Source organism: Bemisia tabaci, chromosome 4 (assembly GCF_918797505.1).
Source record: "Bemisia tabaci chromosome 4, PGI_BMITA_v3".
NCBI classification, from domain to species: Eukaryota; Metazoa; Arthropoda; class Insecta; order Hemiptera; family Aleyrodidae; genus Bemisia; species Bemisia tabaci.
This window is the reverse complement of record NC_092796.1, coordinates 3,277,597-3,301,881: the sequence shown is the minus strand read 5'-3', so window position 1 is coordinate 3,301,881 and position 24,285 is coordinate 3,277,597. Positions and strand designations below refer to the sequence as shown.

The 24,285-nt window shown below is 36.8% G+C and overlaps 1 protein-coding gene across 8 annotated transcripts; it reads right to left on the bottom strand.

Moving 5' to 3' along the window:
- Nucleotides 1–618: 618 nt before the first annotated feature.
- On the bottom strand, nucleotides 619–23,131 carry LOC109031328 (uncharacterized). Of its 8 annotated transcripts, XM_072299163.1 has the most exons (13): nucleotides 19,054–19,292; nucleotides 17,178–17,321; nucleotides 15,384–15,565; nucleotides 13,864–13,986; nucleotides 12,971–13,131; nucleotides 11,805–11,905; nucleotides 10,053–10,254; nucleotides 8,859–9,012; nucleotides 6,837–7,023; nucleotides 6,017–6,049; nucleotides 5,035–5,253; nucleotides 3,735–3,950; nucleotides 619–2,595 (listed from the first exon to the last, which is right to left on the bottom strand). In XM_072299163.1, the coding sequence occupies exons 9-11, from the start codon at nucleotides 6,961–6,963 to the stop codon at nucleotides 5,039–5,041; spliced, it is 375 nt and encodes a 124-aa protein (XP_072155264.1). In that variant the 5' UTR covers nucleotides 6,964–7,023; nucleotides 8,859–9,012; nucleotides 10,053–10,254; nucleotides 11,805–11,905; nucleotides 12,971–13,131; nucleotides 13,864–13,986; nucleotides 15,384–15,565; nucleotides 17,178–17,321; nucleotides 19,054–19,292; the 3' UTR covers nucleotides 619–2,595; nucleotides 3,735–3,950; nucleotides 5,035–5,038. The 8 variants fall into 8 exon arrangements, with proteins under 8 accessions (XP_072155264.1, XP_072155263.1, XP_072155258.1 ...); XM_072299162.1 differs by lacking the exon at nucleotides 13,864–13,986 and having other exon boundaries at nucleotides 19,054–19,289; XM_072299157.1 differs by lacking the exons at nucleotides 619–2,595; nucleotides 3,735–3,950; nucleotides 5,035–5,253; nucleotides 6,017–6,049; nucleotides 6,837–7,023 and adding exons at nucleotides 21,806–21,912; nucleotides 22,783–23,131 and having other exon boundaries at nucleotides 13,864–14,044; nucleotides 19,054–19,162.
- Between the last annotated feature and the right edge of the window lie 1,154 nt (nucleotides 23,132–24,285).

The window sequence follows — 24,285 nt, the reverse complement described above, 5'->3', positions numbered from 1 at the left end:
CAAATTTGGTACAATATCTTATAAGTTATAATATTAATAGGTCAGATGCATTGGTCGCAGAATCGTGTTTTAATGCTCAATTCTTGTAGATTAGCTAAAGTTAATAAGATCTGTCCAAACCGCAACTTTCTACATTCAATATTAACCGAGATATCGCCCTTTGAAAAGTCGGGTCTTTGACGTCATCCACCACGGTGGTGGCACCCTTGGTTTCTTCCACCTTGCTTTCATCAGAGTTTCATGTTTGGTAACCAGTGCAAATGTGCGTCATACTGACTGATGAAAGCAAGGTGGAAGAAACCAAAAGTGTCAACACCGTGGTGGATGACGTCGAAAACTCGACTTTTCAAATGGCGATATCTCGGTCAGTATTGATCGTAGAAAATTGCTGTTTGGACACAACTTATTATTGCTAGCTATTCTGCATGAATCAAGCATCAACACAAGTTTGTGGCCAGCACAACTGACCCATTGGATGCATCGAATCGATTTATTAGGAACTGTATAATTTCCTGGATTCTGGCTCATACACATCTTTTTCATCCGTTTCCGGAAGGGTGTCAATAACATTTTTTCCATACAGCATTTTCTTGTACTCAGGTGCATATGCTTCTAGTATTATTTTTTTTTTTTTTTGTACTAATTTCATGAGGTCTTTACATTTCGATGTACTAATAGGTAACCTTTCACTATAGGCCTGTTTTGGCTGAAAAGGAATACTACCAAGTTTCGACTCAATGAGAAAAGATTCACTTGTAGGGTTTTTATAACCGTAATAAACAGAAATGGGTTGATTTTTTGTGGAAACAACGGAGCTTACCTTTGAAATATTTAAATTTTGTTTTCTATTTTCTACACAAGTCATTTTATAAGATTTTTCCGTTTCAGCCCAGTCTTGAAAATCAACGAAGGTCAAGGATGTTGTACGGTATGGAAGTTTAGATTTACGACTGAGCGATATTGTAGTGAGCCATTTAGAGGGGGCATAAATTACTTTCTTTCTAACAAAATTTTCAATCGTGGCATGAATACTATCTTCAGGAATATATGTGTGGCCTAGAATAAGAAAATTCAGATGAATTCTTTTTAAAAACTTAGCTTTCAACAAAAAATGGTGAATCATAAAAATTAAGAACTGATTCTTGATTTATCCAGTGCAATTATCACAGTACATTATGAGATTTTCTATGCCCCTAGCATCTAGATCTGTTAAATATCGGAACAAGGCTAGCAAATTTCATTTGCCCCCTTTTTACCTTCAGTCTCATTCCAAAGGAAGCAAAAACTGTCTAAAGTTTTACACTCATACACTGTAAATTGTAAACAGAAACTTTCCTTGAAAATCCCAGTAGCATGTTATCCCATGGAGAGTGCTGAGGACTTTTTGAAGATCAAATGATATATGTAAATAGTGACCTTACTCCACTGGAGTCTATACGTAGCCATTTCTGCTCTTTTAATATTTTCCTCACCTAAATCCGACACTCTAGTACATTTTTCACACTTGTCTTTTTTGGGTACATGACATCCTAAATTAAATTGACTAAAAACGTTGCGGAAAACCCTACCTAAAATAGGTAGACTATAATTTTTGATACAATTTAATTTATACAACCTATACAAATTGGTAATGTTTCCAATATCTAATGGCAGATAGGGCTCTTTTACGTTTTCTCTACAGTAATGTGATGGCACTGCCGGAATAATGTCAATGAATTGTTTGGCATACCTAATCCGATTAGTTTCAGCTTTGTTGGAAGGTGTATGTTTAACTCTGGCATCGGTTTTGGCATGATTGCCAGTGGAACTTGTGTTCAGAGCGTGGCGGAAGGCCATTAGGCTGACATCTAAGGTGGCACATAAAAATTTAAGACAAAAAATTTGTCGAATGCCATTAATGTTTAATTTATATTCTGTATTAAAGGAGCAGCTTGACTCACCACCCTTCTTTCTATGCCTTTTCACAGGGATCTGCTTCATACAACTTAACAACCAATTCCTCTTTGAGTTATAGACTTGGAGACTACATAGTATTCAACAAAAATTATTTTCCTATCTTCTTCAACAATGCTTTTACAATTTTAATAACAGGAAGTATTATCACAGCATGGATTTGGCTTCTGAATTTATTGGACCCTGCATCTGTGGCCATTTTGTTCATTTGTCTTTAATTAATACGTTTTTTTTTAATTTAGGAGAGTCAATTTGAACAGAATTTTGGGACGATAGAGGAGAAGTTTGTAAAATAGAAGAACTAGGTTTGGTACGTTCAACAAGAGGGTCTTGAAAAATCAATTCTTGTAGAGTCAGACTAGAAGAAGTAGGTTTGGTAAGATCAACAACTGGATCTTGAAAAATTGAGTCTTGTACAGGCAGAGCAGAAGAACTAGTTTTGTTAAGTTCAACGACTGGATCTTGGTAAGGTGGATCTTGCGGAAAATTTTGAAGCGAAAAAGAATCAGAGGTATCCACAAGAACATAGGTGTAGTTACCATCAGGTACATGATCCATGACGTTGAAGTCAAAGCTGATTGGCACTCCACTAGCCAACAATGCTTCCCAATTTATTTGGGAATTCAAATTTTCTTTGCCCATCTGGAAAATGCGGAAATAAAAATAATTAGAATTGCTGAGAAACTTTTGAATTGAAACTGAATAAAAGCTGAATTCTGAAATGTACTGCTTTAATTGTAGAATCCATCAAATCATTAGGGCTTATTAAATTGATTTTTTCCAGCGTGTACTGATACAGGGACAAGATGCACTGGCCAATCGTTCAGAGTTAGAGGGAGTGCGTGGTAGATGGCTACAAGCCTCGATCAATATAGGATGCGTTGAAAGCTCTGTGGGGTACAAATTTCTGGAACGGTAGAACCGCACCATTTTGTATCTTTTGAGGTTAATTTCCTTTTTGCTGGCCCTTGCAGCGCTTCCTATGGTTAGATAAAAAAAGTTCTTTCCTGTTATAATTTCGTAAAACTAGGCTAATGATTAAATAAAAAAATTGTAAAGGAAAAATTCTCCTTTAACCCACTTCAAAATACTGACTCTATGTTTGCTTTAAGGGCTGTAATTGAATCAGTGAGGATGAAAAAATGCTAACTTAGAAAAATGTTAATGTTCAGGGGACTCATCAAACTGCACAGTAGCGCATCCATGCGTACTTACAGTGCATCCATTGCAATTTAGCTTTTTGAGTGTCTTTCCATACACCTTTCTTGGCACTAAAAAGCTTTTTTACACTGACCATTTCACCTACTGTGCAGTTTTTGACGTCTCCTGAACATTCTAATTTTTCCCAGTTTTTCATTCTCATTGCTTTCATTAGAAGTGTTCTATCCATCCTTTTTGGACAGGGCAGATTGCAAGTTCTTGCATTGACTCTTTGTTGGATGGACTGGGTGGTGGTCAGTTTCTAATGTACTCAAACACACTGTGGTTCGGCTTTTTAAGACTTAATAAATGAGTGCCATATTCAAAACTGTAGTCAGATGCAAACTAAGTGTAAATGATGAAAAAATTAAGGTTTTTAGCTTGCCATGAGAAAGTAGAATCCTTCTTCTCCTTAGAAATATCTCATCTATTAGGAATGACATCACACTTTTGACATACACACACATATTTCGACACTATATATGCACATTAATTAAACCTTAACTTCACTTTCTGGGTTCTGCAGACCACTGGTAACTTGGTAAAGATTATAAAATATAGAAGCAAGACCAAGAACTCACCTCTTTTCAACTGGATGTTCTGGGTCAGTATTTAAACAGTCCTCTGACGAGTTAAAGGCAGATCAGTCTTCAAAAAATAGAAAACACAGTAAGCAAGTTAGGGATGCTATAGCCGCCGACACTTGTAGGCACTATGTACAGGAATTACCACCTTGAACATGACCAAGAACTGCTTGTGTTCAACTTCGCGTTGTAGAGAAAATCCAATGAAACCTCCTAAAAAATAAAACAATGAAAATTTCAAGCTGGAAGAATACAGTACAGTAGTAAAAGTTATGGTTAATAAGTTGCCTACCACAATGTTTCAGGTACATAGCGATGGTGAAACTGCAAATAGTGTACATCAGTTGTGTTGCTTCAAAAATTTCTGCTCCTATTTTATTTCTTTAAAAAGATACCGAACCAACATCATGGTTTAAAATTCTCAAAGAAAATCCTTCGAAAAGAGCAGAAGATCTCTGAAGTTTTAAAAAAAATGTAAAGGTTGGATCCTCCTCCAAAAACTAGTAAACACAGTGAGGTAGTTGGGCATGGTATAACCGCCAATACTTAGCTTTATGTACAGGAATTAGCACCTTGAACAAGAACGCTTGTGTTCTACTTTGAGTGGTAGAGGAAACCCACTATAATGATGCCGGCTGAAAACCAAAACAATATGAATTTCAAGCCGGATAAATACAGCAGATTACTGCTGTAGTAAAAAAGAGCGCCTTATGAGCATTTATATGTTGTCTAATCTATCTTGATAAAAGCAAGAATTTGAAGGGAAATTCGTAAACCTACTCCTCCCAGTTTTCAAAGAAGATGATTCGCAATTTTAGATAAAATTATTAGTTGGATAGAAAATTTCGAGGGAAAAAAATTCCTTAGTTACCTCAAAAATTACTTCTTGACTGGGAGAGATTTGGTAAAGTGTGAATGTTCATACAGCGTCTATCCTTAACACAGCAGAGTAGGTTGTTATTGTTAACACATTCCTTGCTACAGTGTTTTGGTTGCGTATCAAAAGTAAAAGTGCAGTTGCGGTGTTTTAAAATCTCTGCCCCTATTTTATATTTTGAAAGGAGACGAAACCAACATTGGCTTGAATTTCTCCCAGAATATTCTTTTCATAGAGCAGAAAAATGTAATTCAGTTTTACAAATGAGCTGTGTACATAATAGATGGACTTAAAGTTCACAATCTTTAGTTCCTTGACTGTCCAAGCTCCCCATTAAAGTCTCTGACTTTTCAGGTTCCACAGACCACCAGAAACCCGTTAAAATAGTTCAAAGAAACATGTACAAGTTCAATAACTCACCTCTTTAAAACTCGACGTTTTGGAACAGCATTTCATGAGTCCTCTGATGACAAACTAAGTTAAGCTTGGAGGCTCCTCCAAAAAGTGGACAACGTACGAAAAAACTTAGGCATGGTACAACTGCAGACACAGGTAGAATATATGCAGAGGGATTTGCACCTTGACCGAAAACTGCTTGTGTTCTACTTGGAGTGATAGAGCAAACCTTCTGTGATGATACTGAAAAATAAAAAAATATAAAATTCAAACTTGGTAAATATGTCCAGGAAAACCATGGTGTCTAGAATTTTTGACCAGGCTTATTCCCAGATTTTTCCCTGATTTACAGGAGCTCATTCCCTGATAAGAAATCGTACTTCTCTCCTACTTCCCCGCGATTTTCTGGGGGAAAAGAATATAACTCTCCAGAGTTCCATTTATGAATATCGATTTTAATTCCGATAGCGTTCCGGATGTTTATAATATCGGGTGAATGAAAGCTTCTCCATTCTTTTAATGATTTGAAGTTTCAAATGTGTCACTCAAGAAGTCAACAATAGCGCTCGATCAGATTAGACCGCCAAATTTGAAAACGAAATGATCCATAAGCGTTAGAAATAGATCAAGAGATTCCCGGTTTCTGGAACAGATTCCCTGATTTTTCCCTGATTTTCTCTGTAAATTTTCATTCCCTGGTGAATCCCGGTTTTCCCATTCTAGACACCATGAGTAAAACTAGAAGTAGTTGTTAGCACATTACTAGCCGCAGTATTTTCAGTACGTATCAACAGTGAAACTGTAAAAATGCATATCTTGTTTGCAATGTTTCAAAATCTCTGTTCCAATTTTCTTTCTTTAAAAGGAAATGAACCAATGCCTTGGCAAACCAATGCCAATTTTGCGACCTTGGAATAAAATTGCGTTCTCATGTCCGGAAAAAGACGAATCATCTTTCAAACTTGATCTGTGTTCAGAAAAACGGTCAACAAAAGAAAAAACTCACCTCCTTCGTACTCTGAAGCAGCATCTAACATTTCTAAAACAGATGCAAAGACAAAATAGTTAAATTAATTTTTGAAAAGGTATAAAAATGCACAAGCTCTTCATTTACATGAGTGTTACATTCCCAGACTTTTTCATGCATTTTCAATGCTTTTATTTCTGATATTTCTTATAAAAATGCTTTTGACAAAAAGTTTCTCTCACTAAGTTTCCAAAAATTGAAAAAATCCAAAATTCAAGCACTCAAAGTTCTAATTTCCGCAATGGAGCTTGTGGTTGTGATAGAGAATAATTAAATGTTGCCATCGAAAGAAAGAAATCAAGAGTCCGCAGCAAAATTCCCGGACTTTTTCAGATTTTCAATGACTTTTCACGAACTCGCTACCCTAACTTCCGAATCATATTCGATCAATTCTTGCAGACTCTCCTGACAGACACATTAAAGTGATTTTTTTAAATCTATCAGAAAGAAAAGAAAGACTACTGTAACTTCTAACAAATAGGGATCAGAGCATGAGTAAAAATTGAGTACAATTACCTTAGGAGAATGTTTTGGATTCCACTATTCAAATGAGATCCAACAAAGATTTTCGGCCTGACCATGTTTTCTTTTTTGTTTCTGTTTTTGAGGATTATTAGTTTTGAAATTTTTAACAATCAATCATGAGAATCAGTTACTTTGTTTCCTGCATAAGGGGTCCTGGGCACCAAAGACCCTTTTTATAGACAGCACCTCAATTTTGAATTCTTGTGGACGAAGGTCACTTTAGCTTTTCCTGCAGATAATTAAAACTCTTATTTTCAGAGATGGTTTCACTTACCTAATATTTTTTTCTTTCTGTTGGGAGCGTCTTTCAGTCTTTTCATCTGTACCGCGAGGAATTCCGCTAGAACCCATGGATCAAACCCGTGGCTTTTGTTAAGATAGTATTTACCCTTTGTGAACATTTCTGACACAATAAACGTTTCTGACTCTGTATCTGTCTTTCCTCTATTCTTCTTTTTTCTCTGTAGAACACAGAATGAAATCAACTTATGATAAATGATAAAGATGAATGAGAAAATTTCTCACTGGTTTAGATAATGTTCAAGACAATACATCGTAAAAAAACAGGTTCATCATTGCATGGAAGTTTTCTTGTCACTTTTTTGTTATGCTGGAAGTCATTGAGGAAAATACTTATTACACTGAGTAATCTTTTAATGGACCACTAAAAAGACGAAGTGCGAATTTGCACATTAAAACACTTGTTTATTGTCATCAAAATTTCATGTAGAACAAATTAAAAATAACTCCTTATCAAGACATTGACGTTTTTCAATATGCATATTCAAACTTCCTGCTCATAGGAAAACCATGATCTATTTGAGATAAATTGCACACTAAACATCACTCTCACAGTCTCAGAGGTATGAACACACACGAATCTCAATCTCGGAGCTTAGGCTTAGCTGTTGGATGTTGTTTAAACTTTGGACAACGCAGGACGAAGAAGGAAAGCTGTTTTGTTAACCCATTGACTGATTAATTAATTTTGGGTTTCCGAGCCCAAAATGAGTATTTTAAATTTTTGCCCTGATTTGCTTATTTCACCTTTACCTTATAAAATCAGATTTTTGGGGCTTGTAGAGCCACTAACTCAAAAAAATTTAATTGGTTACTTATTACTAGACTATAAAGAGAGAAAAATTGCCTGGTTGATGAATATGACTTCCATTTTTACTTTTAACCATTTCCACCACCATTTTTTTTTTCTTCCTTTTTTTTTCATTTTGGCTCCCCCCCCCCCCTTTTATTTCTTTTTGGTTTACAAACCCAAGAGGAAGCGCAGATTACTTATATTATAAGATAGAGATTTTATTACAAAAAGAAAAATGAGGGTTATTTTCTAAACTTGAAAATTACCGTATAATCGGGGAAATAATGGACCAGATCGGGAAAATATGAGAAAGTTTTGTCACTGTGTTCACATGAGTCGATATATGTGGCGCTCTCTGTCGGGAGACACCCAAAACAATGCAAATAATGTTGCCAAGTCTTAGGACGAGTGGGACTTGTCGCTTCAGATCCGGCCCGGCGCAGCGCGCAGGAGTCCCACTCGTCGCTTTCAGTCAATGGGTTAAGAAGCCTACAAAAACTTGTATACAAAGCCCAATTTGATTCAAGTAAAATCTTGTTTTTCTTGAGAACAGGAAATTTTTTGTGACCAATGCTAAATAAAAACGCCGATAAATTTTGTTTAAAAGTTAACTTCAGCCATTTTCGTTGCTTGAATGTTCAAAAAATTGTGCATTAGTTAATTTGGTGGAGTTTCATTAATCATAAAACCTGCCACCTCATGATAATTTGATCGATCCATATTTAAGAAATTTCATTCATCTATCGAATGCTGCAAGTGTTTTTGAGGGTATTAAAAAAGAAATAAACAATTATGAAAAAAAAGATTGATTTTACACAAAACTTGTGGTCCTGCATCAAATTATATCAGTCAATCCTCAGATGAACCAAACTCAATTTTTCAAGTTATTTTTTGCTCCTGGAAAATGGCCTTTAGAACAGTGGCGTGGCGTGAACAATCGATTACCAATATTTCCCTATTTGAAGCTTTAGTAAAGAATCGATTATTAAGGTGTTCGTTACGAACACCCTGTTTATCGATTCTTTTCCATAGGTTTAAATGGCAGATCAATCGATACATCGCAAAGCACACCTTGCCACTGCTTTAGAAGCTACATAAAAGGTACCCAAGTCATGTGCATCACAGTCCTACAGGTATTACAATTAACGCAGAACAAGTCAGAGAGAGGAAAATGGAAAAGAAATTCAGAAAAGTAGCACTAACCGAACTAGACGAATTACTTGTATTCAACTTGTTTACTCTACGTTTTACCAAAGGCCGATTCGAATTGCCTTTGTCCAAAGGGATGGGTTCCCACGCTTTTGCTATGACATTATCTAGAGACACAATGTTTTCTTGCTCTGGATTTTTTGGTATTCTGAAAAGAAATTAAATGAAGAACTCGTTAAATCATGATTTGAGGGAAGGACAATCAAGTTTTGTTTAAAATTATCGGCACTGTTGATTTAGAAATGCATAAATTCATCTGAACTGAATTCAACTGATTTAACTGAAGAATTTTTTCCTTAAAAATCTCTGCTGCCATTTTAAACTTGGGCACATTGTCATGATATACCTAAAACAAAAAATGAAAATAATTCAAAATTAGTAAATTACATTTTTATTTTCATCTTTTATTTAAAAACCTGACAATGGGTACAAGCCTGAAATGGCTGTAGTTTTTCAAAAGGAAAAAAGTCTACGGTAAAATCAGCGAATGAAAGATTTATCCATTACTGAAAAAATATTTATCATGACAAGCCGTGCTAACTTTTTGAAAAAGACTTTTTGAAAGAAATTATCCTTTGAGACAAACTCATCACTGTAAGATAAAAATAACATTTTTACGCTTATGATACAGCTGGGTGTTTTGATCATCATTTTCAAGAAATGCTTGATCTCATCAAAAAAACCATGCATATTATACAAAGTTTTTATGAAGAAAATTACAAAAATCAAAAGAAGGGAAAAGCTTCATTAGGTATTAATAATAAAAAAAAAATTGACCAGAGAAAAATAAAGCAAAATAATTACAATAAAAAGCAGGTTCGCCATCAAAAATCCTCAAATTTTAGACAAAATATACGTAACTGTTTTCAAAAATATTCTTCCTCAGCTTCTCGCATCAAAGTCAAACCATTCTATTTTCTTGTGATGTGCTATGGAAAATTGCCATAAGAACATTAAAATGCTGCCAAATTTCCTCCGATAAAAACATTATTTAGATAGAAATATTTTTCCTTGGTGTTTCAGATATTTTGGATTTACTTGCAAACATAATTGTCCGAAAAATTGGAAGAAAAATAACTACAGCTTTTCCAATAAATTAATGTTTTATCAAAGGAAGTTTACCGACGCCTGAAAGTTCATACAGCTTTTAGTGTATTTTCCGAAGGAAATACACTATTTTTTACTTACTTCTGCCAACACTCTTGTTATTCCTCAGTTTCTTCTTGAGTATCTTTCAAACTTTTAGGCGAATCGTTCATGGGAAGGTCCAAAGGCAAAGGGGTTGGTGGTGGTGTTGGAAAAGGCGGGGACAGAGGATTGTGTCCGTCCATCATCGAGTGATCCATGTCATTATTGAAAATTTCCTCATTAACAGGATGCCTGGCAGCCTCTGAAAAAGTTGTCCAAAAATTACCTCAATTTACTTTTATTGACATTGTGAGGACATGAAAAGGGATACAACCTAGAGAGTCGAATCTGGAAATACACTGGGGATTTACAGAGGAGAAATTTACATTACAACATAGATTTTTCAGGAAAAAAATAGATCAACATACCATTTAATTTTTCTTTTTTGCCTCAATAACCAAATAATTTTGTGCTTAGGTGATGTAATATGATTCAATTTTTGTCAGATTATTTCTACCGTTCACAGTAGAAAAGATTTGGCAACCTTCACTGATGTTTTTTCAAAAATCAGGGTAACTTATAATTAGATTAAGACAGGAATGTTTATCAGATTGGTATATATGGTCAGCTTTGTATCAAATGATATATCGATGATGAATAAACAAAGAGATGAGGGATGATGGATCTTTCCTTTTATCCTGGTTAATGAATGAACACAATGTTTTATACTATCGTGTACGATCCTTAAGCGTACTTGTGTAACTCGGGGTGGAATGCATCCTAGAGAAAATACCGCTTATCTCCCGTCACCAACCCCCAAGGATCCCTCATGCCAAAAATGGGAACATCCCGATCAAACGATCCAGAGATCAGTGAGTGGAGAGGCGCTTTTATTAATATAGATAGCAGATCGATAAGTCGAAGAGATCAAAAATCAATAAGTCAAAGATCGATAGGTCGATTATTCGAAAATCGATAAGTCGAAGATCCTCCCCAGCTACCTCCTTTACGATACTTTTACGTACCTGTGTAACTTGGGGTGGAATGCATCCCTAAGGAAAATGCCGCTTATCTCATGTCACCAACCCCCAAGGAGCCCTCATGCCAAAAATGGGAACATCTCAATCAAACGATCCAGAGATACAGATGTCAGTCAGTGGAGTGGCGCTTTTATTAATATAGATAACAGAGTGAAAATGCAGAAAAAATGCTTTAAAAAAACTTCATAGTACTGAACATTATTTGTGGAGGCACTCAATGCATTCTTTATACTTGTGTTCAATATATCATACACCATTTTTTTATTGGAGAAATCTTTTGAGTTCGGCAGTTGCAAAAATGAACTTTACATGACAGCGCGCTACTGTAGGCGGACATGATTGCAGCCAAACTCCAAACTCCGATACTATCATTTTCGGAACAAGTAAAATGCACCGCGTTTAATTCTTGAGAAAACTAACTGAGAGGCAAATCACTCAACTTCAATGATTGAACATCTACCGTAAAATATTTTGTTCCAAGCCAATAGTTCAAGATCAAAATTACACAGAAAAATCAGCTGTATAAAAAACAACTTGACTCTTTAACCTAAACATTTCTTTACAACTCTAAAAGAATTTACTAATTTTCATTTTTTTATCTGCTCAAAAGAGTTTTTAAGTTCTCAACTTAGGTTAAACTCCAAAGAGTTGATGATTTCAAGATTAGACATTAAAATAGGTGCGTGGAACAGTTTTTAAGAAAGAGGAGATACGTAGATTGTTTTTATAATGGTTGATTCGACTGTTCAAGGGATACAAATGTATTTTGTACCTGTAAAACTTTGTTTGATGATTCTTTCAGGAAACACACACCGATCTTCAGGTTCATTATCTTCTTGAAGGTAACCACTTTCCGTAATGGGCCAAAATAATCTGGGGAAAAAAGAGGTGGAGTATAATAAAATGGACTAGGTAATCGACCCTAAGGACAAACAATCACGGATTACTTAGGGTAATTTAAATGTGTCTGACTTGAGCGATAAATTGAGACAATATTTGGAAAAATATTTGGAGCTGAAAGGTGAAAACTCATGAATGTGACTTTCTTTAAAATCGCCGAAGTCTTTCAATGAACAGAATAATCTGGGAGAATTACTTTCTTCAAAAAATAAATAAAATGAGCTGGAGAAGAGCAGAAGATTTGTTAACATAGTTTAGGCGTCAATAAAAACATCGATAAACTCTCACAAAATTGTAGATTAAAAATCGAGGCTGAATGATTTTGCGGAAAGGGATCTCATAACTGCTTCATTTGCCTGACTTTTTTGGCTTTTTCCTGACTCCAGAATTTTGTGATTCTCTGTTTTTCCCTGATCTTTGGACAAAACTACATCTTAGATTTTTTCCCTTAGAATTACGCTGACTGCTGGTAAATTTTGCATGAAATTTCCACTTAGATTTAAATTTTAGAAAAAGGCACTTGAAAGTTGTCCCTGCTCTCTAAAAATAATGCCGGCTGCAGTTGCTGAGCTGATGCGCTACTTGCCTAAGTCTTAGACTTTTCAGGTTTTCTTGAACGCCGAAAACCCTGAAGATTAATTAAAAAAATGTGTAATAAAAGAAGTATTTGGATGGAGTTTGACAATTTCCTGCAGATTTATCAGAAGATCAACGTTTTGTGAGACTTTAAAACATTTCGAAAACAATGTATCTGCTAAAATTACATTTTGGATTTTCCTGATTTTTTACCTGAATGAATCGATAATTGTCTAATTACAAAAACCAACATATGTAATGAACTGAATAAAATGTTTCACTTTTCCATGTGCTAAACTGCAAATAGTTGAAGAATGCTTGACACAATCGGAATTTTCTGATTCATGACCGATTTTCGTAATTTTTCCTGATATTTTTACTAACAGTGGCTGCTCTGAAATAGAAGACACATTTACTATTAATAATACAAGTTGGTATTGTAGGAAAAACAATAGTCTATACCTGAATTCATCCATTTTCCAGACTGCTTCTCCTTCAGAAGTGAAAATATCTCTCGATTTATTAACCACTTTTGGTGTTCAAGAGGGTGGGGAGGACAAGTTTATCTGATTGCTTTGCTAGTTTATCCTCTTTCTTGTCTAGTTTCATATCAATATTTTTATCTGAAAAATAAAAAAAAAGGTAAATTGATTAGGATCGGAAGTTCCATTGATAGAAAATTTGACTTGTTGATCGAAAGAAGATTCAACTGATAGATCAAAAGGGGAGTTGAATGGTCCATAGACAAATGATTTGCCTTGTCAATGGAGAGACTTCTAGTCAATGAAACAGATGATCCAACTTATTGATTGACAGATAATTTGATTGGTTGCTCAAAAAACAATTTGACTGGTTAATCTAACAGGTTAATGAATAGACAGTTTGACTGATGAAATGATAGAGAATTCGATCAGTTAATTGACAAGAAAGGACACTACAAAATTGTTTCCACTCTCTCGAGTGGCACTAGCTGAAGTTGCTAAGCAGATGCGCTATTCGCAATATTCCGATACTTTCCAGGAGTTCCCTAAATTCCTGACTTTCCTGGATAACTGTATATTCTTTGACTTTCCAGGTTTTCTAGACTTTCGAAAAATAAGCAAGGGCTAAAAAGAGAGAAAAATAGGGGTCATCACTCCCGCAAGTTGCCCCTCAACCCAAGATTTGCCTTGTTTGTTGCGATTCGCAGATGAGGTATTTTTAGCACCCTTACTTTATGTAACCCTGAAGATAGGGGCTAGAATTTGTGATACACCTTTAAATTTTCTTTGTTAGAGATCTTAAGTCAAGGGAGTTTCAAGAAGTATTTCCAAATTTTGGTTAAAGGATTACATGTCCTACAATCTCACACTCACCAGTATTGAGAAAAGGAAGGAGTTGAAAATCTTCAACATTAAATGTTCTCTTTTTCTTCTTCTTAGCTTTTTCTTTGTGCTTCGCACCTTCTTCACCAGTTCCAACATCACAATCCTCATTGTCTTCATCATAGTTATTTTTTTTCGGGTGAAAAGAATAAATATGAGGTTACCAAATATCCTCGACAAATGTAACAAAAAATGACTTGGAATTAACTAAATTCTCAAAGAAAACAGTGTTTTTAATTTAACCCTTTTAATAGAACCATCATGTCAACCTATCCACCATTTTGTGCATTGCGATCTCTCTTTAATGGAACAATTTAATGGAATCCATGAACCCTCAAGAGTTGGTGCCAAGTTTCAGACTTCTTGCATAATTTTCTATTAAGATATAAATATGAAACCATGTTATACCTAAAAAAAGCGGGCGTCGGAATTCCCTGTTCATCTTAACAAAGCTCATTGATCTCCTTGATGATAGTGTAAATAAGCACATTAAAGTACCTAGTAATAAACATAAATAAGACTGTTGCATATAGGTATCTGTAGGATGGCACCCTCTCCAATTTTTTCCCTACTTTAGAAGATCAATAATATAATTTGACCCTTGTGTCCAATTTGAAAGTTACCAAACACTTAGTTCCTTAGAAAAATCATTGAAAAACTCAACAGTTATCATACGTTGATTCATTAAAAGCACTTTCCCTTTTTTACATTAGATAAGTAGTTAATTTTATGTCTTAAAAATAGTTTTATGTAAGAACAGGAGATGTGGTCATTTTTTTAAAATCACTGCATCTCAATTGAGGGCTTTGGATGACAAGTGGGCTAAGAGCAGATTTTGCTATTTCAAGAGTAGGTTTTGAAAAGTTCAAAGTAGGATGGAGCCTTGTTGCAGAGAGAAAGTTCTAACTCAGTTTTTGATGCTTAAAAATTGGATTTTGGTAGTGGCTTCTTCGCAGAATATATTCTAGGACTAGTTTTAGTTTAAATCATTAATATCTAAAATTTTTCAAAAGCAGCACTCATCCCCCTTGCCTTCCAAGCCCTTCCATGGAATTTGCTTTAAATTTAAATTCCTGGAGCTCATTTTTTAGAAAAAGATTTGCTCTATTGTCTAAAATGATTTTCTTAACGAAACCCTTTTAGCTGTACAGACGCAAAGATGCACAGCTATGAAAACTTCGAACGTCATTTTCCCAAAGCTTAAAAGCTTAACAACTTGACATCCGCTATCTATGCATATATGGCTTCATATACTTTCTGTTGGTGAAGATATGAACTGCAATTGCATCATATTAATGACAGACGGCGGACCCATCTAGGCATGAGAGAGGGCCTTAAAGCGCCTCAGACTGCCATGTTTTACCAACATATTTTTCCTAACTTGATTTGTGGGATGTACATGGAGAATCTTCATCTAGAAAAGAGTTGAAGAGTTGAAGAGTTGAGAGTTGAGTTTGAAAGTTCTTCCATTGAAAGAGTTAAGACCCTGAGAAAATACTTTGATCACTTACTGTATGTTAGCAGATAAAGGAAGCCGTATGCTCATAGCTCTTGCCCAAATTGAGTCGACATTCTTGGCAAAGATAATCAGTGAATTCTGAATCACCATCGCAGCTTCAGCAAAATTCATTTCTTTTACTGCTGAGGAGTTATTGTAGAGATTTCTAATATTCCTCATGTACACCTCCAGGTACTGAAAAATGTATTTGACAGGTGAGCGAAATAAGTAAGTATAAATCATTTTTTCTCAGCTTTGTCATACCTAAATACCTACATTTTGCTTCTCTTGCAGACTTTTAAGGTGCACCTCTTAAGTGCCTTGATAAGCTTTTCGCTTATTCTGTAAAGCTTTTTTTTTTATCAAATTGTGGAAGACTGCAATAAATTTAAATATTCAGTCACCAACACACCAACCACTTTCTTATGGAACCATGAGGTAGAAAATGGAACACTGGACCACTCTTCTGAGGTGTCTTCAAAAATTAACATTAATAATTGTGCAGCCAGGTTGCAAATTCAAGAGATGGTGAGTTCCAGAAAAAATAAGTCACCATGAAGGCTTTTTCCTGAAATCTGACACCAAATTTTAACTTAATACCTTGAAAAATTTCTCTGCTTCAGTTTGGCAAACATTATAAAGCAAAAATCTGGAGCACAAGACGGACATCAATTCTGCATGAATGAAAGCTGGGCACTTTTTTTTCAACCTCCTTTGGATAATGGGCATGAAGTTTGACAACAATGCATTAGAAGAATGTAAATCTTATCATTCAGAACTTAGGTATCAACCTCCAGTTTAAATTTGAATAGTACAAATGGTTGGACTGACAAAGATATGATTATGATTTCTCCTGGTGCAAAATTAGTTTTGAAATGATTTCCTTCATTTTAAAGTAAATCCCAATATTCCTTTGAAGAGCATTCATTCACGAGGTTTGATTTTTTTTTTGAAAAATGTACCAGTCGAATGGAAAATTTAATCTTGAAAATCAGGGTGAATATTTTTATTTTAGCTATTTAACATCAATTGATGATGAAATGTAATTCATATGTTGGAATATGGTGGTGAAAAGTTGTTGTATAAGAACTATGGCAATGACCTAAGAGCAAAACCAGGTATCCCTGTTTGCACGTTGAAGACTTCCTGACATACTAAGTGTTTTCTTCCGAAAATTCCTCATCATAACTTCTGGAGAGTTTTCTTAATTTTTCTTCACTCTTACAATTAGCAGAATACTCTACGCAAGTTTCATAGTCATAAAGTTAGTTGGCTTGCTCCGCTTCAAAAATAGAGGGGGGGGGGGGGGGGGAAGGAACAGAAATTTTGAAACACTGCGATGGAGATACATGATTTCTCACTTTGGTGTACAGCTTCAACATAACTTTGTTCACACTTTTAACTTAATTCTTTGTCCGTAAAAACAAATTGTTCTCATATCAAAGTTGTGCTAAGTAGATTACAGAATGTTGGTGAAAAATCGATGGACTAAAAAGTTAGGGGACATCTTCCCTTTATGTGCGATGCATCACTATGCATAATCTTAGTCATTATTACAAGCTGTAAGCTGTGTTTAAGCTGTAAGTGTTTGTTCAAAAGAACTTGTCAATTTAAAATGCAATACTCCGAATTTGAAATTAATTCCTTGAGCCTGCGACATTTTAGGAGAGACCTTTGACAGGTTTTGAACTAAAATATGAGAAAAAAAGAACAGAAAAAATATGAGCTATTATACCTAAAAAAGTATTCCAGTTCTCATTGATTAACAAAATTATTTTAATTGATGAACAACATTTATAATTCATACCTGACACATATCTACGGAGGCCAGTTTGGTAAAATTGGTTGCTTTGAAGAGCAACTCATGATCAGAGATATCCGTTGCTTTGAAGAGCAACTCATGCTCAGAGATATCCAGTGGCTCTGGTGCCATTTTGATATGTGTTTAAATCTGTAAAAAGAAGAAATCTACATTAGGAAGAAGGCAACAAAATTCTTTGGGTTTCTTTTTTTCAAGTACCTGCAATATGATGAGCAGGTTTTTAATTGTTGCAAAAGCAACCTTCCGAAAATAATACCACTCACTAAGAGACTAATTGATTTTTTGCTGACTACTTTTAATTGTGTAAACAGTCTATAGCAGATCATTTAGCCAGTCGTACAGTGCGAAGAGATATACAGTAAGATTACCACTGAAGTTGTTACCTCAAACAGGAGTTTAACTCTTCTCAAATAAAGTTTACAAAGATACAAAGTATATGGCAAAATGCTTTAGTTCTTGTTGAATTAATTCAAGGTCTCTACATACCCACTCCTATCAATTAAAACCAAGAGTACACTGTGAACCGAGAATAAAGATTCATGAGTATTGCACGAGTCAATACCAGAGAAGGTTGACGGTGGAGAGTAGATGAAATTGGTCAAATAACTTTATGCCTTCAAGAGGTAGGACAAACTTGTGTAAAACTATCAGAAGTAATACTGCTAAATTGAGGTAGAGGTGTTGTCAGCTAAGTAGGCACTTGAATACACATCGTTTGCAAGCAACTATAATGTAGTCGTCCAACAGGAATCGAGGATTGACTGTGCTGCCGTCAATCCCCTATTGATGTTGAACAATAGCGTCGCAATTGCTTGCAAGTGGAATGTAAACAAGTGCCAACTTAGCTGACAACACCTCTAGAGTGCAGAGTAAACAGGTATTTAAGAAAAAATTAGAGTTGAAACAATGGAAACAAGACCAATCCACACAGGTCAGTCATTGCGCATCTTTTTAAAAGCCACTTCCCCGCCCTGCCATAACCCGGCGGAGAGTTGCTGTTGGGATGGATCTACTTATTTAGAGCTGATCTACTAAAACCAAGCATCAAAACATGATTCTGTTACCAACGCAACTGGCCCATTGAATAAAGAAAGAGAAACGATCGGGTGAAACAGTGGCTAACCTATCAATTCGCAGGAAGGTCTAGGTGAGCTTTCAAAATGATGAAATTGGCCTCATTATCACAGCATGACTACATGCAGACAAACTAACTCTTTCCTTCAGCGATTAAACGACATGAAAAAGAAAGAAGGAGAGAGTTACGGGACATATGGGGAATGAGGAAGTTACAATTCTTGAGGAGGAAATTCAGGCAGGAAATACCTGGCTATTAAGTCCGAACTAGGGTGATCATTGGCCGTGTAGCAACAGTATTCACAGTTCTTGCTATTTGCAGGGGATTGGGAAATAAAACCTGTAAAACACTCTTCACTATGCTCAGAGGTTCCTTCTTTATTGTTAGCATCAGTCTCACACACAGGAATCGATCGTTGAAATTCTTGTCGGCATGCCCAGGCCAAGGGGATCAAGGTCTTCCAGGCGCAAAGCTCACACATTCCTTATCTTGTCCTGGCATGCCAACAGAGTTTCAAGAACCGGTCTGCATTCATTGATTGACTAGATGAGAAAAGAGGAAATAAAGAGATGCCTCTTGGTCCACAGCAGTCTCCAAGACAAATCCAGCAACAGACAAAAAGACATGTTCCGTCACGGGAGTCTGATGACAATTCTGTTATAACATCGTAAGTTATGGCAACTTCACTCCGTTCTCATAGAAGAATCAGTACATAGTGTAAGCTTCCGCGATTAAGTTGAAAGAGAGGCAAATGAAAGGAATACAAGAAAAACGACTGACTCCTACCTCTGTAAAGATCCACTCAGGACTTCGGTTTCTCCGCAATTCCCATGGCTTCTTCTTGATTATCGTTGACCCTGGGGTTAAATCTTCGTCTCGAATTGATGGAATACTTCTAAATGAGAAGAGAAGATGACAGTACGGCTAGTAATTAAAAAAGTTAAAATTAATTGAGCTTGAGCGATCGGAAGACCGGCCGAGATTGCGCGAAAAATGAAAGATGCATGGCATGGCCGCCATGTTGAATTTCAAACAGCTGTACGAATATCGAATATCGTATCGAATGCGATTGTTCGAGTATCGCACTATCGATTCTTTACCATAGCCTCTTACGGGGACACAGCTATAGTCGATCGTTCACGAAGCTTGGCAAGAAATCCGCCTCAACCACTGAACTCCGTTTTTCTCGCATCGGCTCACGGCGGAGAGAGGCCGCGGCTAGAATTCTTACGATCAGCGACCTTTCTCCTCATTTTACTTTTACACTTTCAATCTTAGAGGAAAATGTCATAGGACTCGAAATAACAACCGTAAAATTTCCTATCGGTTCATTACACAAAATTTTCGAAAAGATAATTTTCGTGACCAAAAATAAGGGTTTTAAAAAGGGCGCAAGCAAAAATTCTTATGATCAGCGACCTATCTCCTCATTTTACTTTTAAACTTTCAATCTTAGAGGAAAATGTCATAGGACCCGAAATAACGACCGTACAATTTCCTATCGGTTCACTACACAAAATTTTCGAAAAAATAATTTTCGTGACCAAAAATAAGGGTTTTAAAAAGGGCGCAGGCAAAAATTCTTATCATCAGCGACCTTTCTCCTCATTTTACTTTTAAACTTTCAATCTTAGAGGAAAATATCATAGGACCCGAAATAACGGCCGTAAAATTTCCTATCGGTTCATTACACAAAATTTTCGAAAAAGTAATTTTCGTGACCAAAATTAAGGGTTTTAAAAAGGGCGCAGGCAAAAAATGTTATGATCAGCGACCTTTCTCCTCATTTTACTTTTAGTGTATTTTCCGAAGGAAATACACTATTGCATTCTCCCATGATGTCGGACCCAGACCTGAGACATTGTGAAGAGCACCGATCACGGGTCGTAGATCACGAAAATATATGCTATTCAAATTCATGTGTATATATATATGTATGTATATATATATGTATGTATGTATGTATGTATGTATGTATGTATGTATGTATTTCCGCCTTTTGAAGATTTTTCGATTTTTGAGTGGTTATATCTTTCTTACGTTGAAAGATATTTTGACCAATTTTTTTGCATTTTGTAGAGACTCATTAGGACTACTATTCTGCGAAAAAAAATTGAAATTTGAGGCAATAGATTTTGAGGGGTGGGGCTCGAAAGTGGGGGGAGGTGAAATCTTGTCCACTCGATAACTCGAGCGAAAATGAATATTTTAAGCTGAAATTTTTATAGGTGGTAGTTCTCCCCTAGGACTGGTTTGGTATTGAATTTGAGCTAAATCGGCCGAGCCGTTTAAGAATGGCGAGCTTTGAAAGTTTTAGGCGAGGGGTGCGCGGCATGAGGGGAGCCGACCGGAGCAGGGCCGCACAGTGGGTCGGGGGAGAAAGTTTTTGGACAAGCTGATCGTCGCACAGTGGGTCAGGGGGAAACAGTTTTTGGACAAACTTTTCGTCGCACAGTGGGTCAAGGGAAGGAAGATGCTGGATAAATTGTTCGTCGCACAGTGGGTCAGGTTAAATGATCTGTTCTTGAACAAAATCTCACCATTTAACCGTCATAACTTTTCGCAGCGCGTTCGCTGGCAACGTACGCAACTACTATTTTGTGCTATTGCTTTCCGGGTGACTGCCGGTGGGTATGTTGCTGCCGGACCGCCTTCACGTAGGCAATTTCTCGTACATCGTCCGTCCGCAACTCTCGTCTCTGGTCAATCAGCGCAGTAGTGGGATTCCCGCTCGCCGCGCACTCTCGCGACAAGGTACGCAACTTCTTGCTCACAACGTGCTCACCTGCTCACAACTCAACTTCTGTTTCAATTCTTAATTCATTCCCTTACAGATTGATCCTTCCCCCCCCTTCGGAAAATACACTCTTCCCGCGGTGGACGCGCGGGTCGCTTAAGAAGACAGAACAACTGGAATGGACACTCAAAAGCGCGCGCGAAGCGCGCGTCTACAATACGCGCGCGAAGCGCGCGTCCTGGGGAGGCTTGGGGGGGCGAAGCCCCCCCAAAAAACCGGCGCGGAGCGAAGCGGAGCGCCGGTTTTTAAACTTTCAATCTTAGAGGAAAATGTCATAGGACTCGAAATAACGACCGTAAAATTTCCTATCGGTTCATTACACAAAATTTTCGAACAGATAATTTTCGTGACCAAAAATAAGGGTTTTAAAAAGGGCGCAGGCAAAAATTCTTATGATCAGCGACCTTTCTCCTCATTTTACTTTTAAACTTTGAATCTTAGAGGAAAATGTCATAGGACCCATAAGAACGGCCGTAAAATTTCCTATCGGTTCATTACACAAAATTTTCGAAAAAGTAATTTTCGTGACCAAAAATAAGGGTTTTAAAAAGGGCGCAGGCAAAAAATGTTATGATCAGCGACCTTTCTCCTCAGTTTACTTTTAATCTTTCAATCTTAGAGGAGAATATCATAGGACTCGAAATAACGACCGTAAAATTTCCTATCGGTTCATTACACTAAATTTTCGGAAATGTGGGAGAGGCGATGGAAAGGAATACATACAAGAAAAACGACTCGTACCTGTAAAGATCCACTCTGAATTTCGATTCCTCCGCACTTCCCATGGCTTCTTCATGATTCTCGTTGGCCCTGGGGTTAAAGCTTCGTCTCGAATTGATGAAATACTTCTAAATGAGCAGAGAAGATGACACTTTTAACGGCTATTAATTCAATAAACTAAAATTAATTGAACGATCTGGGGACCGGCCGTGAATTCGTGATTGAGTGGGAAAATGCATGGCCGGGCCGCCATGTTGCATTCTTCAAACAGGTGGACGAATCGAATATCGAAATACTCGTCTCGAATGCGATTATTCGAGTATCGCACTATCGATTCTTTACCATAGCTTCTTACGGGGACACAGCTATAGTCGATCGTTCACGAAGCTTGGCAAGAAATCCGCCTCAACCACTGAACTCCGTTTTTCTCGCATCGGCTCACGGCGAAGAGAGGCCGCGGCTAGAATTCTTACGATCAGCGACCTTTCTCCTCATTTTACTTTTAAACTTTCAATCTTAGAGGAAAATGTCATAGGACCCGAAATAACGACCGTAAAATTTCCTATCGGTTCATTACACAAAATTTTCGAAAAAATAATTTTCGTGACCAAAAATAAGGGTTTTAAAAAGGGCGCAGGCAAAAATTCTTATGATCAGCGACCTTTCTCCTCATTTTACTTTTAAACTTTCAATCTTAGAGGAAAATGTCATAGGACCCGAAATAACGACCGTAAAATTTCCTATCGGTTCATTACACAAAATTTTCGAAAAAATAATATTCGTGACCAAAAAGAAGGGTTTTAAAAAGGGCGCAGGCAAAAAATGTTATGATCAGCGACCTTTCTCCTCAGTTTACTTTTAATCTTTCAATCTTAGAGGAGAATATCATAGGACTCGAAATAACGACCGTTAAATTTCCTATCGGTTCATTACACTAAATTTTCGGAAATGTGGGAGAGGCGATGGAAAGGAATACATACAAGAAAAACGACTCGTACCTGTAAAGATCCACTCTGAATTTCGGTTCCTCCGCACTTCCCATGGCTTCTTCTTGATTCTCGTTGGCCCTGGGGTTAAAGTTTCGTCTCGAATTGATGAAATACTTCTAAATGAGCAGAGAAGATGACACTTTTAACGGCTATTAATTCAATAAACTAAAATTAATTGAACGATCTGGGGACCGGCCGTGAATTCGTGATTGAGTGGGAAAATGCATGGCCGGGCCGCCATGTTGCATTCTTCAAACAGGTGGACGAATCGAATATCGAAATACTCGTCTCGAATGCGATTATTCGAATATCGCACTATCGATTCTTTACCATAGCTTCTAACGGGGACATAGCGATATTCGATCAATCACGATAAAGTTGGCCAAAAAACCGTGCATGGCGCCGCACTGGCTCGAATGCCTGGCCCGCTCATCGCCTTCTTATACTAACTTGTTTTTTTTTTTTTTTTTTTTTTTTTTTCTTTTTTTTTTCTTTTACTGGTCGTTTTCCTGTAATTTATTTAGTTAAGGGTATTTTCACGATAATAGCTCACGGGAATAGCTAAAATGTCAAATACCTTAATTAGAAAAGTGCACCAATTTTAAACAAATTTCATTACCTCATTTTAAAGGTATTAAACTTCCTTTTTCCAGCTTGGGCACGAACTATTTTGATTCAGTACAAAGTTATACCTAGTAATTGGCAAACAAGCCATTGAATCACAGCTATCAGCTCCTCCCGCGGGACTGGAGGTTCAGGCAAGCCAGGCGGCACTGCCAAATATTGTGTCGGTTACGTAACCGACTCAGCGTAATACCGACACTTGAAAATGAGAGATAAAAAATGATACAAAAGATGAAACTTAGCAATTCTTGAGATATGAGGTGGAATCTTATGTTGCCATAAAGTTTTTCTAAACTTTTAGGATTTCCTGTTAGTTTAATGATACTATAGTCTGTTCGAGATGGGAAGAACCGTGGAAAGTCGGAATAATTAGCACTATTTTGCAGGGTGAGGGTGTCTCGACCCTCGTCAACTGTCACTCTTCGATGTTTCGCGCACGCCGCAGCCACCGCACAGGAGGCTATGGGTCTCGGAGCGGCGGTTTTCCCCGAGGCGCCGAGCGGCAAGCGACTCATGAGGAGCCAGCCCTCTGTGCGGTGCGCCTCGACACAGGGTTGGTTCAGTGTCTTCATCTTACCATAGCTCGAACGTTACCCTTGCTTCTACATAGTGCAATTAATTCCGACTTTCCACAGTTCTTCCCATCTCGAACAGACATAGATTAAGGAGTTTTTGTAGTGTATAATTAGCGCGACCTACCTAAAAATCACTGGTTTTTATAAAAATTAATGTTTTCAGAATAAAAAAAGCCGACTTATTATTATTGGTTTAGTCAAGAGGACTTCATCAGCTTGATCAGCGAACAATTTGATGGCATGCAGTTTTTAAACTCCTGGTTTTCATCTGGCGCGATAAACACTGCACCTATAATACAACTGCAAAAATACG

Bases quoted from the DNA above. Each gene is read 5' to 3' on its own strand.
- LOC109031328 (XM_072299157.1), bottom strand. From the start codon at position 17,303: ATGGCACCAGAGCCACTGGATATCTCTGAGCATGAGTTGCTCTTCAAA. The intron at 15,566-17,177 runs GTATGAATTATA...TACATTTTTCAG, and splicing joins CCTCCGTAGATATGTGTCAG to TACCTGGAGGTGTACATGAG. The intron at 14,045-15,383 runs GTAAGTGATCAA...ACATTTGTCGAG, and splicing joins CCTTTATCTGCTAACATACA to GATATTTGGTAACCTCATAT.